Source organism: Cervus canadensis, chromosome 8 (assembly GCF_019320065.1).
Source record: "Cervus canadensis isolate Bull #8, Minnesota chromosome 8, ASM1932006v1, whole genome shotgun sequence".
NCBI lineage: Eukaryota > Metazoa > Chordata > Mammalia > Artiodactyla > Cervidae > Cervus > Cervus canadensis.
The window spans coordinates 89,453,743-89,470,329 of NC_057393.1; the positions used below are offsets into that span (position 1 = coordinate 89,453,743).

General features: G+C 51.0%; 1 protein-coding gene across 1 annotated transcript in view; it reads left to right on the forward strand.

The window, feature by feature from the left end:
* The window catches only part of C8H1orf198 (chromosome 8 C1orf198 homolog), a 35,386-nt gene extending 19,112 nt beyond the window's left edge, over positions 1-16,274 (forward strand). Inside the window, exons 3-4 of the mRNA XM_043477159.1 lie at positions 10,332-10,877; positions 13,385-16,274. Of these exons, the coding sequence (XP_043333094.1) occupies positions 10,332-10,877; positions 13,385-13,441 (603 nt within the window). The 3' untranslated portion in view covers positions 13,442-16,274. The remainder of the gene's footprint in view (positions 1-10,331; positions 10,878-13,384) is intronic.
* The last annotated feature ends 313 nt before the right edge of the window (positions 16,275-16,587 follow it).

Below are 16,587 nucleotides of genomic sequence, written 5' to 3' on the forward strand. Positions count from 1 at the left end.
ATTTGTTTTGCCCATTTTAACTTGTATCTTTTCAGTAAAAGGTATAGTCTTTGTGGCTCAGAATTCCATTTCATGTTCCCTTCCAATGAGAGAACCAGCTTATTTCATGAATTGGTAGGCTGGCTATGTCCTCACCTGTCTGTTTGAGTTCTCAAAATAAAACTTACGTGGTTTAAAGTCAGTACTTTGTAGGGGTAACAGAAAGTGTTCCAAGGAGCAAAGGACCACACCCCAACCCTGTCCTTACCAGTCAGCATTCCACATGCACCTCTTCCCAGCCAAAAGTCAAGTGCCTGCCTCCCTGAGCTGTCACACTCTTCCTTAGGACTTAAAGACTCATGAGAACTTCTTTGGAGAGCTGCTTGCAGGAGGCAGGTTAGCCATGACAGGGCGGCCCTGACCTCCAGCTGCAGGGCTAGTGGCCCTTCATCATTTGAAATCTTTGATACATGACAGACACCCCACTGCTTCATGGCTTGAAATGTTCGTTTCTTTGCTCCTGACTCTGTGGGCCAGTGGTCTGGGCAGGGCTCAGCCAGACTGTTCTTCTGCTGGCCTTTCCATGGACCTGCTACCAGACAGCTAATGGGAACCAGCTGCTCGAGGATAGCCTCTCTTCCATTTTCCTCTGGGGCCACATGTATCCAGTGAGCTGCATGGTAGCTGAAGAGTTCCCCTGGGTGAGAGTGCAAACCGACAAGGCCTTCCTAGGCTTAGGCTTGGGTATCAAAGTGTCCCCCGTGCTTTGTTCTGCTGGTCTAATTGAGGCCTAGTCCAGCTCAGATTTGGGATTTGAGGACATACATTGTAGCTTCTGATGGACAGCTGCAGAGAATTTGTGCTGTTTTGAATCTAAGACTCCATGCTCTGACAACCCTGACACCAGATCATTTCATTTGATTGTCTATCATCCACTGATTTTTAAAATTTTTGTTTTTAAATTTTAATTGTTATAAAATATACCTAATATAAAATGTGCCATCTTACCCATTTGTGAGTGTGCACTGTTGCGCAGCCATCGCCACAGTCCATCTCCAGAAGTCTGTGATCTTCTTGAGCTGAAACTCTATTCCCTATAAGCAGAAACCCCCCTTACCCCTCCTCCAGCCCCTGGTAACCATCTTTCTACTTCCTGTCTCTATGACACCATTCATTGATTTTTCAAAAATTCAGTAGACATTGATTGTACATCTACTCTGGGTTAGACATTATGCTTAAACTCAGAGATGAGTAATCACTTGCTCTCAGAAAACAGCCCAGTGAGGGGATGAGTGCATCTGGGGACAGGAGGACAGCTTTAGGCACACAATCACTCCTTCAGTTATTTTCCCTCTTGCAGTTAACACATATCTACATGCACATTGGTAGATATGATCTCATGCCTTCTGCAGCTGTTCACTCCAGCAGACTTTTTTCCCCCATTTTCTATTTTGGCCGTGCCACACGGCATGTGGGACCTTAATTCTCTGACCAGGGATCCAACCCATGCCCCCTGCATTGGAAGCACAAAGTCTTAACCATTAGACCGCCACTTCTGCAGACATTTAGTGAGTGCCACTCAGGGCCTTGCTCTTTCTCGGCTCTGATGCGGAAGGGGGGATTTCCCTGGTGGTCCAGTGTCCAAGACTCTACTTTCAATTCATGGGCACAGATTGGATCCTTGGTCAGCAGCCACCAAGAGATTAGCTGAGGCTGGGGTCAGCCTGACCCGAGGTCGTGACTGTCCGGTACAGAGTTAATCTCAGGGATTTGGGATTTCTTCCCAAGTTTTGCACCTCTGCCTAGGCTCCTTCCTTGAGGCTAACTTTGGTGGCAGAGGACCTCTGCAGAGACCTGCCGAGGATGGACAAGCTAGTGTCGTCTGTCCCTGAAAGGCAGCTCTGATCAGGACAGGCCTTAATGCTGGGCAAGCACAGTCAATCTTCCTTGGCTCCTGCTCAGTCTTCTAGCCTGCCCTCCCCTCCTGGGTCGCTTCCTTCGGAGGCTGTGCCAGGTCTGGGGCCTCTGTTGCTCTGACCTCTTCCCCATGGAAGGGAGGCTCAGAGGCAGAAGTGCCCGTTGCAGCCGGTGAGGTGCTCTTGGTCGTCATCTTTCCCCTCATGCGTCAGCCTCACAGGTGTGCTGGAGCAAGGGGTTCCTGCAGGGCCTCACGGTGGATTCCTGTCTCATGCTCCTGAGGTTTCAAGAGGAAAACACTCAGCCTTGGAATGCTCCACAGAGGGGAGGAGAGGATTCTTGGCATTCCTAGTCCCTCTGGGCTGGGGAGTTTAGAGGAGACTCCTACAGAGGCAGGTCAGGCCCTGGCGCTGGGGAGCTGGACCCTGGGGACCCCACCCCCACCGTGCTTTCCTCCCCCAGGCTGTCTGGAATTTTCCTCTCTGTCTGCACGAGTTCTTCCCCTGAGGTTCAGCTGCCTCACTGGGGATAGTAAGTAAGCTGGGTGGGAATCAGCTCCTTGATCTCTAACGGTCAGCACAGACCATGCCCGGAGTAGGGAGGCCTCCTAGCCCCTCTTCAGGAGAAGTAAATCCCTGGGCACAAAAGCATCTCCATACACTGAGGTCCACACCAGCGATTTGCAGGCACGTCCAAGTCTCCAGCCCTGGGAGGTCAGTGTCCCTGCTCCTGATGTGGGCCAGGACAGTGGGGCTCAGAGAAGGCTGTAACTGGCAGGCAGGGGGAATCAGTGAAGACAGATTGCAGCTTGGATCTGCCTGTGGCTTGCCGGCATCTCCTGCTCACGGGGAATAGAGGGAGTTCCATCAGGTTATCCATACATGGAAGGTTCCCTGGAAATCCAGTTATGGCTCTGCCTGGCTCTCCCTCTTCACTGCCAGCCCAAAGTTTCTGAGAAGCAGGGGGCCGTGGAGCCGTACCACCCCCCCATCACAGGAACACTCCTGCTTGCAGCCCCTCACTGAGACCCCCGTCTCTTCCCAGCAGTGAGGTCTCCCTCCTCTTTCCAATGCCCCTGTGCTGTCTCTCACTTACCTTCCTGAGATCCAGAGCGGACCTGTGGCCCCCTGCTCTTGACCTTTCCAGACTCTCACGGGTGCAGTAACCTGTCAGCCCCTTCAACCCAGGGCCCAGCCTGCTTCTTTGACCCCAAGGGTCCTTCCTGCTGGTCTCTCCTGCAGCCCTCAGCCCGCCCAGCCCCACTGCCTTCCTCATGCAGGTTCAACCCGGCCATAGGCCCAGAGCAGATCCTGTTCCTTATGGTTTGCCCAGTCCTCTCAGCAGCCTGGCAACTCCCACAGGCCCCAACTCTGGTGAGCACCTTGGGGGCATTTCCTTGACAAATCCCGACAATGCACCCTTTCACCCATGAGGAAACTGAAGGCTGAGTGAGGTGTGTGGGCTGGGTATCCGAGCCCAGACCGTACCCTTCACCCTGAGCTGCAACCGTCCCCCTCCCGTGTCCTCTCTGAGGAGCACCCCACTGGACAGGCACGCATTCGTGCTGTTGGTACTGGTCTTTGCTGGGGCATCTTATCCCTGTGAGGCGACAAGCGCCTGGAGGGCAGAGGCTGCTCTTCCCGTGACCTGATGACTGCAGCTCCTCACACCCACCTCCTGTTGGGCATCTGTGGGGTTTTCTCCAGGCTCTCGTTGCCATGGAGCCCAACAGCATGGAGTGGAGCTGGACTGCCCATTGTCTGCCCGGCTCCCTGGGGAAAACACCCAGGGCCTCGGGATCAGGGGCGGGTGGTCCCAGGCTCTGTCCGCCAGGCCCCACTTGCCTGGGGGGTCTGACACCCCCAGTCTCAGTGGCTAGGGCCTGCTGTCTCTTCTCCAGGTTGTCATTCTGCTAATTTTGAGATTCGAAGTTTTTAGTATCTTCCCTTCTTCCTCTTCCTTCTTTGGAGGGGGTGGTGGGGAGGATAAATGTTAAATGATTTGTGAATTTATGAGGATTTGCTCTAGTAAACTATTATATTTTCTAACAATGTTTCTACAGCCTTTGTCTCAACAGTTTAGACCTGCCGCAGGCTGCCAAGCCAAACAGTTAGTTTTGGCTGCCTGCACCCTCCTTTACTGAAATATTACACATTCCTCTCCAGTGAGTGGAACGTAAAAATAGAGCCTGGTCTTTCTGTTGTGGTCTTTCTGTTTTTAGAACAGACATGGCCAGCTGAGACCCAGGTCCCCACATGGGCAGCTGACACCAGGCTTGGCCCAGCTGGCCTGAGCCCCTGGGTACACAGCGCTGGGCTCTCGCCATCACCTGAGAGGTTGCAGGTGGGGTCCTCAGCATCATTGTGAGGGGAGAGGGCTTCCTGAGTACTCCCACCTCTCCCGTCTCAGTCCTCTTATGTGAGACCATGGGCTTGAGGCCCCCATGGGCTTGCTGTCTGAATCGGGAGCTGTTGACCTTGGGCTGCTTTTTACATGAGGCCCCCCATTGCTGGACGCAGTTCGGTGTGGCTACCAGGCTCCTGAGAGCTCTTCCTCTGCACCTGGAAAACCTGACTTTGTTCCAGGACGGAGGACATCACATGAGAACTTCCTGACTTTCTAGCTTTCATCACAGGCTCTGGAGGCGGTCCCCCTGCTGGCCTGTCAGGTTCCAAGGCTGGGCTGTCCCCTCCAGTGTCAGAAGACCCCCTTTCCTCGCCTCAGGGGTGTGGGGAAAGGTGAGGCCAGAGATCTCACGGGCCGCCTATGGGACCGCACGGTGGCCACACCATGGCCCTGCTGGGAGTATCTTACTCAGACTGCACGTCTGACAGTGGGCCAGGATGGGGCTCCGGAGTCTCACTCCCTTCCGGGCACAGACACTGCCTGCGTGTCCCAGCTGTGGGCACTTGGCTTACGCCCCTGGTGGCCAGAGGAAGGCGGGAGGGGGCCAGTGCCCAGAGGGCGATACTGACCTCCCCCAGGGAGCTGAGATACCTCTGACCGAGCAGAAGAGGAGCAGAGCCCAGTAGCCTGCATTTATTGAGCACTTACTATGTGCCAAGTCTGGTTCTAAAACAACAGTCTGGGGAGGTAAGGATAATCATTACTCCATTTTTACTGGAGAAGAAAAGAGCCCAGTTTTGGGTTGGGTCACTGGTGTGTTTGCCCTTTACTGAGAGGAGCAGGTTCCGGAAAGAACATGAGTCTCCTACATTGCAGGCGGATTCTTTACCGCTGAGCCACTTGGAAAGCCCACATATTTCCAAATTCCACAATAAAACATAGGGAGAATGTGGACATAGAGATGATGAGTTCTTTAAATATGCAAAGTGCTAAAACAAACAAACAAAAAAAAGCTTAGAATTGAGACTGAGAGAACTGAGTTGAGATTGATCTGGAAATTGTTGGGTAAGAAAAGTACTTATACTGAGCAGTTCATCAAACCTTAGGCTTTTTTAGGATCAACATTTCTCCAGGGGGGAGAAGCCCCTGGAAGCCTGGGCTGAACACAAGTCTACACAGGGCAGCAGTGGGCCAAGCCAAGGACCCTGGGGAGGGAAGCCAAGGACCCTGGGGAGAGTCGCAGTGGCTCCAGGGCTGCTTCAGGCCTCCATCAGGACACCCAGGCAGCCACTCATATTTCTCACTCTGGTTTTGAGCCGGTGAGCAGAAGGCCCTTCTAAAGTGGACCCAGGGCTTGGGGGACGTTCTAGGAGAAATCGCAGGAGACAGGCCAGGCTGAGTCCCGGTCTGGGAGGGAAGGGCTGCCCAGGGCGCTGGAGTCATGGAGCGAAAGCAAAGACGACTCCTCTAAAGCACAAAGGGGGCTGCAGCGCAGGTGCTGCTTCTGTGTGACCCAGACAACAGTGTCTTTGAAAATGACCACTGTGTCCTGGCCCAGTTTTGCTGGTATTCTGGGGTCTTGGAGCCAAGGAAGATGAACTGTAGTTAGGAAAAAATGGCCCTCTGTCCCTCTTCTTTTTCCTTCCTTGTCCCTTCCCAACAGGCACTTGTTACTTTGTTTTTTATTGTTACTTTTGGCTGCACTGAGCCTCTTTTCTGCTCCGACTTTCTCTAGTAGTGGCGGTGGTGGGCCGCCCTTTGTTGTGGTGTGCCAGCTTGTCATTGCAGTGGCTTCTCTCCTGGAGCACAGGCTCTAGGCACATGGACTTGAGTAGTTGTGGTGCACAGGCTTAGTTGTCCTGCAGCACGTGGAATCTTCCCGGACCAGGGATCGAACCCATGTCCCCTGCGTTGGCAGGCGGATTCGTCCCCAGGCATTTATTTCCAACACAAACCACAAACCTTTGCCTTCTGGGGCGAGAAGTAGGAAAGAAAGAGACCCTCCCCAGTGCAGCTGATCAGGGAGGACTTTTCTTAAAAGGGGGCTATGATCATAATTCTATTTGCAGAATGGAAACCAACAAATGTTTGGTTAAAAAAAAAAAAAAAGACTTAGAAGCTGAATTATATTAGAACTTTGTCTTTTCTGTAAGTTCTTATTTTTCCCATTTTCACCTTAGAGCGCCCCAAACCAGCTAGCCACCCCAGTTCAGCGTGGCCCCCTCTTCTACCCAGATGTCACCCTTCCCCGAGGAGCTGTTGTGAGGGCTCTGGTGGCCCTAGGAGCCATGAAGCCTCCGTGGCTGTGTTGGTTTGTCACTTCCGGCTCAGTGCTGCCTGGGTGTCCTGACGGAGGGCCTGAAGCAGCCCTGGAGCCACTGCGACTCTCCCCAGGTCCTTGGCTTCCCTCCCCAGGGTCCTTGGCTTCCCTCCCCAGGGTCCTTGGCTTGGCCCACTGCTGCCCTCTGTGTAGACTTGTGTTCAGCCCAGGCTTCCTGGGGCTTCTCCCCACTGGAGAAATGTTGATCCTAAAAAAGCCTAAGGTTTGATGAACTGCTCAGTATAAGTACTTTTCTTACCCAACAATTTCCAGATCAACCTCAACTCAGTTCTCTCAGTCTCAATTCCAAGCTGTGTTTTTTTTTTAGCACTTTGCATATTTAAAGAACTCATCATCTCTATGTCCACATTCTCACTATGTTTTATTGTGGAATTTGGAAATATGTGGGCCTTCCAAGTGGCTCAGCGGTAAAGAATCCGCCTGCAATGTAGGAGACTCATGTTCAATCCCTGGGTTGAGAAGAGTCCCTGGAGAAAGAAATGACAACCCACTCCAGTATTCTTGCCTGGAAAATCCCGTGGACAGAGGAGCCTGGTGGGCTACAGTCCACGGGGTCGCAAAGATTTGGACATGACTGAGCAACTGAGCACACAGACACGCACACATGGAAATATGGAGTATTTGAGAATGATTCCCTCAGAAACCTAAAAACCAGATTAGGTTGCTGACATACAGAAATCCTGCTGCATATGAGGATCTCTGGTGTTTATAAAGACATTGTCCATGGCAGCCACTGGCTTTTTATACGTGATGTGATGCCCAGCATAGTTGCAAGCCTAGAATTACTTGCTCCAGATTGGAAACCCAGCCACACAATCTCTTAATGAACTCTCTCTTAATCCCTTATGTGATCTAGGACAATTCACTCATTTGCTGCAAACCTCCATTTTTCTCCTTTGTAGAATAAAAACTTTTAGATGAAAAACCCATCAGGAAAGGAAACTGTGTCCGGTGCACTGGATGCACTCAGAATCTACATTTGTTCTGAGCCCCAGTACCTGAGTTTTGAAGTCGTTTCTTGGGTTTTATATCTTATAACCCTGAGCTTGAGTGCAGCCTGTGCTCGTTGTAGCTAGAGTTCCTTGTGGCCTCATCATCTCAAAGGGTGTCCTCTGGCTATCAGAATCTGGGGTTTGAGGAAAAATCTCAGCCAAATAGAACATGTGCAGCTCCCCGGGCTCAGGTCTCCAGCTTCTGTGGGAAAAGCAGTATTTCCATCCTTGTTGTGACAAACATGTTGCAATGGTGAGGCTCCTGGGAGAGGGCTGTTTATATAAACTAGACTGGAATCACCATTTATTAAGTGAAGGTGTATGTATTAAAGTAACAGAGATTCATGGTGTTTTTTTTTTTCCCATTTATTTTTATTAGTTGGAGGCTAATTACTTTACAGTATTGTAGTGGTTTTTGCCATATATTGACATGAATCAGCCATGGATTTACATGTAATTCCCCATCCCGATCCCCGCCATGAGACAAGTGCTCGGGGCTGGTGCACTGGGAAGACCCAGAGGGATCGGGTGGAGAGAACCATGTTTTAGTAGGGAACCAGTGGCTGCAATTGATACCCTGATATATAGTGAACAGCATTAAAAATTGGGGCAGCCCCTGGCAAACAAATTTGGTATGCACCCAAAATCATGATAGAAGAAAGGTTTAAACCTGCTGTAGTTTGGTATTTCACTTCTGGAAATCTATCTGACTAAATGAACTCCAAATGGAGAAAGCTATATACTAGATGTTCATGGCAGCCTTAATTATAACAACAAAAATTAGAAGTAGCCAACTGTCTGATAAGAAGAAAGTGGGAAAGTAGATGGTGCGACAGCCACTGAATGAAATATCTTATGTCCTTTAAAACGAATGGTTTACAAAGACCACACCCCACCATTGATGATGGTTCTAAGTGAAAAAACAATACCCAAATTATATGCATAGAAGAACTGCAATGTCATAAAATACATATCTGAAAAAGATTACCTGAAAATACAAAAAGAAATAGAGATTATGGGAAGAGGGAAAGGTTATGAATGTTTTTCTAACTCCTCAAATTTTAGCATATAGTTTTAATACTTTTATTATTTTCCTTTTAATATTCATTTATTTGGCTGAGACAGGTCTTAGCTGTGGCATGTGCAATCTTTTTAGTTGTAGCCTGTGGGATCTAGTTCCCTGACTAGGGACTGAATCCAGACCCCCTGCACTGGGAACTTGGTGTCCTAGCCACTAGACCGTCAGGGAAGTCCTGATACCTTTACTTTAAAAAGAAGAAGAAGAAGAGAATATACATGAGAGTACAAGTAGAGAGGAAGAGAGGAATGTTCCAGGTTGATTTTAGAGGCATTGAGGTAGCAGAGGGCTCGCTCTGTAGGACTTGGGAACAGCCTCCAGGGCACACTCCTGTCAGAGGGGCTAGGTTTCCCCCCAGTGATCTGTTGGTCATACAGCTCAACCTTGGCCTTCCCAGGTGGTGCGGTGGTGAAGAATCCGCCTGCCAATGCAGGAAACCCAAGAGATGTGGGTTCTGTCCCTGGGTTGAGAAGATCCCCTGGAGGAGGAAGTGGTAACCCACTCCAGTATTCTTGCCTGGGAAATCCCATGGACAGAGGAGCCTGGTGGGCTAGAGTCCATGGGGTTGCAAAGAGTTGGACACAACTGAGTATGCCCAGCTCAGTCCCACTGCTTTTAGTGGTTAGCAGCATCAGAATAAGGCAGTGTTTTGGGGGCACTTGGATGTGGGGTATGGCCCTGCCCTCTGGGGTTTCCCCACCTAACAGGACCAGGATCGGCTGAGAGCAGGGCAACGCTGAGGAGAGCACCGGAGAGGAAGCTTGTCTTGTCAGCCAGATGCCACAGGCTGGTGGCATCCAGTAACAGACGTTCACTTCCCACAGTTCCAGGGCTAGGAGTCCAAGGTCACGGTGCCAGCAGGTTGGTCCGGGAGAGACTCCTCTTCCTGATTGGCAGACGGCTGTCTTCTTGCTGTGTCCTTATGTGGCAGAGAGCGAGCATCTCTCTGTCTCTTCTTATAAGGGCACTAATCCTGTCATGAGGGCTCATCCTCATGACCTCACCTAAGCCTCTTAAAGGCTCTGCCTCCAAAAACTAACTTCAGAAGTTAGGCCTTCAACTTAGGAATTAGAGGCACACAAACAGGCAGTCCTTAGCAGGCATGAAGGCAGAGTGTGGGATGGAAGGGCGTGAGGGGGATCGAATCTTTGTAGCTGCACTCAGGCCTGCCCTTGACTTTCTCGTTTTAGTTCAGGAAAGCAGGGTCTGACTGCTGGATTGTTTTTCACCCTTGCTGGCTGTCATCGGTCAGGAAGGAAGAGGCCTATGAGGTGGGGACTTGGTTCTGGGTTTGGATCCTCACTGCAGGGCGCTTATGCTGACCGTGTGCCCTTCCTTGTCGTTGCCAAGGGGACAGTCACCCTCCTCAGGAAGGTGTGGGAATCTCTCTTGAAGAGCCAGGTGGGGGATCCGCTCACCAAGCAGAGGCCTTAGTTGTCAGTCAGAGGCAAGAGTCTCAGATGTTTGTAGCCTCCAGAGTGAAGGGCCTTGCTCTCAAAACTTCTGCCATGTTCCAGGGATGTTATGGCATTCCTGCAAATCACTGCTGAGGACAGACAGTTCCAGCAGAAGGACAGCAGGCAGTCGGTTGCTCCTAGGGAGATGTTTGGGCTGGCACACCCATTCTGTTGACTGAAAGTGTGGCTGTACTTCTCGTCCCCTCCCCCAACCCTGCTAGAGTCAGATGGAGTTCAGCATCTCCTCCTTGTCCATCCAAGAGCCGAGCTGCAGCACCGCTGGCGAGGCCAGGCCACCATCCAAAGCCCCTCAGGGTTCGCAGGCCCTCCGGCCCCCGCAGGGCGGCAAGTCCTCCAGCCTGGATGCCCTGGGTCCTGCCTGGAAGGAAGAGGAGGCGTCCTTCTGGAAGATCAACGCAGAGCGGTCCCGCGGGGAGGGCCCTGAGGCGGAGTTCCAGTCGCTGACCCCCAGCCAGATCAAGTCTATGGAGAAAGGGGAGAAGGTCCTGCCGGCCTGTTACCGGCAGGAGCCGGCGCCAAAGGCCAGGGAGGCGAAGGTGGAGAAGCCCAGCAGCCTCCGCCCGGAGCAGCGGGCCGCTCCCAGCATCAGCGCGGAGTGTGAGAGGCCCCCGCCCGCCCAGGCCTGCGCCAGCCCCCCAAGCGAAGCCGGCCCCTCTGGGCCCGTGGGAAAGACCCCCTCTCCTGAGGCCATGGAGGCTGCAGAGGACATGGAGGATGCTCTCTTCCTGGAACCCGTGCCTGCACAGGTGGGTGTCTCACTTCAGCCAGGGTCTCCTTCTTGCTGAAGGGACGAGGGCTGCCTCACAGGGGTGGGCAGGCGGGCCACAGATGCCCATGCCTTCTTCTTCCTCTGTCATCCCTCGGCGGCCTGCTGGGTTGTCACTCAGCTCGGCAACCAACAAACATGCAAGAAGCGTGTTCAGTGAGCCTGTCTGGGTGCCGTGACTTGTCTGCCTGCTGTGTGATCGTGTCTCAGATGCCCCCCGCCCTTCCCTGCTTGTGTGAGGGCAGGTGACGAAGGATCGTGGGGGCAGCGAGCAGAGGACTCGAGGGGGAAGCTGGCAGTGTGGGTGGGGTTTGAATGCCAGCTCCACGCAGGGGCCTGGGAGGCTGGGCTGCTCTGTGAGTGAGGAAAGGAGCTGCAGGTGTCCTGAGGGCACATGGGGAAGCAGGCAGGACCCCCAAACCTCCACCAGGAGCAGCTGTGCTTGTTTGTAGATCACAGGAGACTCGCTTCGGTAGTGATGGGCAGCCTCTCGTTTTCAAGCAAAACACAGAGTTAGGTGTCCCAAGTAGAGTCCTAAGGAAAGGACTCGTTCCGGGGATGCATGAGAAGGAAAAGAAAGATCTGAGAGGTTCACTGCCGAGGTGCAGTGAGTCGTGAGGAAAGGGCCCTGCAAGAGAATGGGCAGTGTGAGTGGCTTCTCCATGTTTTCCCAGTGTTATGAAGCACCGACTTTTGTCTTTGTTAGCTGGTCTTCATTACTTGAGAAAATTCAGCAAAGAAAGAGAATATTTGGTTAGGACTTTAAACGGAGTTAGTGTTGAAGGATCACCCAAATCCAAAATATGTAAGTGTGTGTGTGTGTGTGTGCGCGCGCACATGTGTGCAGGGTAAGTCACTTTAGTTGTGTCCGACTCTTTGCAACCCTGTGGACGGTAGCCCGCCAGGCTCCTCTGTCCATGGGATTCTCCAGGCAAGAATACTGGAGTGGGTTGTCATGCCCTCCTCCAGGGTATCTTCCCGACCCAGGGGATCTTCCCGACCCAAGAATTGAACCCACATCTCCTGTGGCTCCTGCATTGCCAGTGAATTCTTTACTGCTGAGCCACCAGGGAAGCCCAAATAAACAGGTAGTGGTATTTCAGAGGGAGGCCGTGGTTTTGAGACATTGTTTTATAATGAACAAAGAGATACTTGGGCAAGGCATGTCTGAGAACCATTTCTGGGGGAAGATGGTGGCCTACTCGTGGAGCTGGGTGAGGCGATGAGCAAGGCTTCGTTCATGGAGATGGACGGCACTTCCCAGAGCTTTACTGCTTCCTGCCCTTCCGAGCTTTTCTGGATGGGCTGCAGTGCTTGCTGAGGTCCCAGGGAGGCATGGGGAGGACGGCCATGGGGTGATGGAGGCCCCCGGGTCCCCAGGAGCACCGCCTTGTGGTGCTGGCCCTGAGGCTGGCTTCCTGCCCAGCGGCTCCCTCTCGCAGACTCAGGCAGCCCACTGCTCTTGACAGTCTGCAGTGGGGTCTTCCTCTGAGGGAAGCATTTATATAAGATATGTGAGAATCTTAATTGTAAAGAGATGCAGGAAAGTGTGTGTCTGCGGGGTGGGGTGGAATGTGGGACAAAGCCCATGAAATCCTCTGACAGAACTGATTCTGACTGCGGAATACAGAGTGACATGCTGCTGAACTGAGAGCACTGGTAGGAAACCAGAAAAAGAAATGTACGCCTGAACCCCTTTGGCTTTTCAAGCTCTGGCTCAGTCTGAGGGGCAGCAAAAGCCCGAGACCTGCCTCAGGGGGAGCTGCTTAGCCCATTGCCTCTATTGCTTCTGTGGCAGTGCCTTCCATTGGCAGCATGTGGAGGGTGCAGGCTCAAGGCTCCCTTGCCCAGGAAGGCTGCAGCCACAAGGTGAACACGCTTGTGTTAGACCCAGCAGAAGGGTCTCTCAGGTGTCTGGATCAGCTCACAGATGGCCCTTTAAACCAACCCCACGTCCTGTAAGTGGGCAGTCTGACCTGAAGAATGGTCCTGGGTTAGGGAAAACCACTCCAGAACCCACCACATCATCTGAGAGAAAGAAGTTTTATACCCTTTCTTCTATTTTTCACTCCCTCAACTTGGTAATTTATTTTGTTTTGTCTGTCACTGTGTAAGTGTGTTTCATATTAGAAAGACTGTCTTCCTAACTTGTTCTCTTACTCCACGGGTGACTAAATTTAAAGATGCCCCTCATTAAGAAATAGAAAAGATACATTTTTCTCCTTTTCTCTCCAGGTGGGGTCTACAGGCTGCCCTCAGGCGTGCCTGGGGACAGAAAGGGATATGTGTTGGATCCTGGCAGAGTTTGGCTTGCACTGAGCTTTATTTAATTTTCTGGTTCCCAGCACTGAGGCAAATTGAGGTCAGGGAGCCTCTGAGAGGGAAGTACGCTATTTCATTTGGGTCATTTTAAATGAGATGCTGTTTTTAGATTGTGCTGACTTGAAAAAAGCCTCATGCCTTACTTTGTTTTTGTCCCTTCTACAGGTCAGCTCAAGTAATGTCATCTTGAAGACAGGATTTGATTTTCTGGACAACTGGTAAAGTGGATTAGACAGAACAAACAAACCAAGAATCCCCAAGTGTTTTCCAAAGTGGTGTGGTGAAGGGGGAGATTAAACAAAAGGGCAGCATTCCCACTCTTTCCAGAATCATTTGGAAGCTGGTTAATGTTGCCTTGGCCAGCTCTCCAGATTTTTCCCTTTTTGGTAAGACCAGATATCTGTGCTATTTTCAACAATTTGATAACAGAAGTTTTACATTTGGAATTTTTAAAAACTTAGGAATTCAGTAAATCTTAAAAATAAAAGCTGTGCTCTAGCTCTACCCAATTTTCCCCCTCCTTCGAGAAAGAATTTTCTCAACCATGTCATAAAAATCATAGAGTGATTCCCACCTCGTCTCTGTCCCCACCCTTTTAAAAATGCACGGGGCTCCTTTTGACGGGTGGCTGTTGAGGATGTTCTCAGTAGTCATGGCGCTGGGCGCCCGGTGTGACCATGGGGAGACCTGCCTGCCCCTGAAGTCCACACCCACAGCCCCAGCTGTCCGGCTTCCGGTGTGGAAGCCACGCCTCTTCCTCTGCGGAAGCCCCGCCTCTGTATCACGTGCCACCCTTCACTCCGCATCACTTCCAGGAAACGGATCATGGGCACGTGGCAGAAGTCGTCTTTAAACTGCCTGCCATGCTACTTACTCAGACTTCATCTTTAACAAGTTGCATGTTTTAAAGTTTTGTATTAACTTTACATGATTTTGTATCTAGATTTAGCAGTTATAGGGCTACTGCTTTTCTTGGGTTTGTACCAGTTTCCCCTTGGAAGTTCTTTGCTACTTTCCTGACCTTTTAGGTGTTTCCTGTCCTGGGCGTCTGCAGGAGTCAGGGCAGATGACAGGCATTGCTGGAAGGCCAGGTTCTTCTGATTAGTTGCGTTGGAACCTTCTGGCGTGAAGCTGGCAGGGGCAGTGCGTGTCCTTCATCCCACGGACTGGTCAAGCTGTGTCACGATGGACCCTCCCTCAGTCCTGACCACCGACAGAAGTGCAGTCGTTTCTGCATGGCCCCAGCGGCGCCCCCTGGAGACCTTCGTGGTCATGGCAACAGCATCTCCTGGACGTGGATTTGGCAGCCTGCTGTGGTCTCTGCTGCCGGGGGAGTGGGGAGGGGGGCGGGTTAGGGCAGCTCTGAGCCTACCCACAAGGGCAAGGTGTCCTTCACCCAAGATGGGATGGCGTAGGATCAGAGGAGAGCCCTGCCCAGTGACCCCGAGGGCTGTGAGCCTGTGTTCCATGCCCTGGCGTGGTCTCCATGTTGCCTCTCACTGTGTTCTCACCTGACGCCTTAATCCCTGCAAATCCTGCCAGTGAGCACCTGATTTCAGTATCAAAGTGTATCTTTTTAAAATGCCTTTCTGTTTCGTATGACATTCTGAAATGATTTCTACAATGTTTTATCAGGCTCCAAGGTAAAGCACATGGCAACTGTTTTTTTTTCCCAGAAAGTTTCTGCCAAAACTGTGGCCTAGCCAACTTTTGGTTTGGCTTCTGCCAATTGCATTATGTCTCTAAACCTCATTTGGCTCCTTGGGGTCTTGAGTTTGACCTTCCTCCTCTGGTGACTGACTGTACTGTGGTGAATACAAGTTCTTTCTGCCCTGTTTAAGTAGAGTTGAAACATTCAAGGGAAAAAGGTTCCTAGCATGGTGACGAGGGGGAAAGAATGCTAGAAATCCCAGCTGCAATTGCACAGCTGGGTACCAGCCCCACAGGTCAGCCACTGAGCTTCAGAGCTGGGCTTGCCACCTGTCTCCACTTCCAGCTTTGAGCACAGTGGACTGTCTTAGAACCCATGCTTGAAAGCAGGGTCAGCTTAAGAAAAAAAGATGTCCAGAAGTTGCCTTTCTTAGTGTTGGCATATCAAGAAAGAAAGATCTGTGTCCTGGGACAGTTAGCCAAGGTGATCTATCTGTTCTTATGAGAGAGAACTCTAATTTCTTTTCCACTTTCTCATAAAACCCAGTATTCCCATCAAGTTCTCCTGGTAGCTGAGGAGATTTGGGGATTATTGAAAGGTTCTGCCTCTCTTATCATCATCTGGGGTCCAGTACCCAGTGAAATTCAGGTCTCTGTAACAATGTCTAAAGTTTCATAAAGGTACAGCCTCCTGAGATTAAATGTAAAATCACTGCTTGGGAAATCCTAGAGGGAGTCCTGAAATTGTATTGCTTTGCTTTGCAAAGTAATAAAACTTGAGAGGGAGAGGTGATGGCCTGAACACATGCTCATGGGTCACCATCCTGCCTGAACTGCAGAGTCTCCCCTTAACCCTGGGCAGTCCATGTTAAGATGATGCCTTTCACCATCCTCCTGGGAATCTATGTTTGGTGTGTCCAAGTAAGGGAAAATTGAACTCACGTTTGCCACCTTTTTTTTTTTTTTGCCACATATATCAAGATGGCATTTCTAAAACCAGACATTTGTATTATTTTAAATATTCACACTTTTCAGTTGAAGCCTAATGTGGTTTTGCATCCTTCCTTCTTCATCCTGGCCACTCTGTCGTCTGCCCCTGAGTTTCAGCTCAAGGATTCAGTGTCTTGCTTTGGGTGACTGTAACAGCAAAATCTCCACCAGGAAGTTAGAAACCAGTCTCAGTTTCTTTCACTTGGGATCCCTCCCCACTTCTACCCTCTGGGTTTAGGGGTGTCACCTGCTTTGGGAACAGTGGGGCATGGCACCCAGCCCCATTGCACCCCTGTGGGTGTCAGAACAGCCTCTTCTTTGATACACATTTTCAAAAATGAAAAATTCTTACTGACTACTTGTACCTTGGTTGTATTTTGTATTAACAGCCTTTAATAAAGCCATTTAAAATTTGTTTGATGTGTCTCTTTGGGACCTCTGCTGGAGTTAGAAAGCCTGCTAGGATGATTGCTGTTGAACCCAGAGGGGAATAAAAGGATTCATACTAGTTAAAACCAGCTTGAAACCTTACTTCAGCAGGCCCACTTTGCACAGTCCTGCCTTGGCCCTGTGCAGGTTAGTGGGAAGCAGTAGCCAAGGTACACAGGCCCCCAGCAGAAGAGGTGGGCTGTACCCCAGAGAGCTCTCATACAGCCCTCCTGTGACATGGAACCCAGGGCATGTCTTTCCAAGACAAGCTGATGGCATCAAGAGAGGAACTCAGAAGG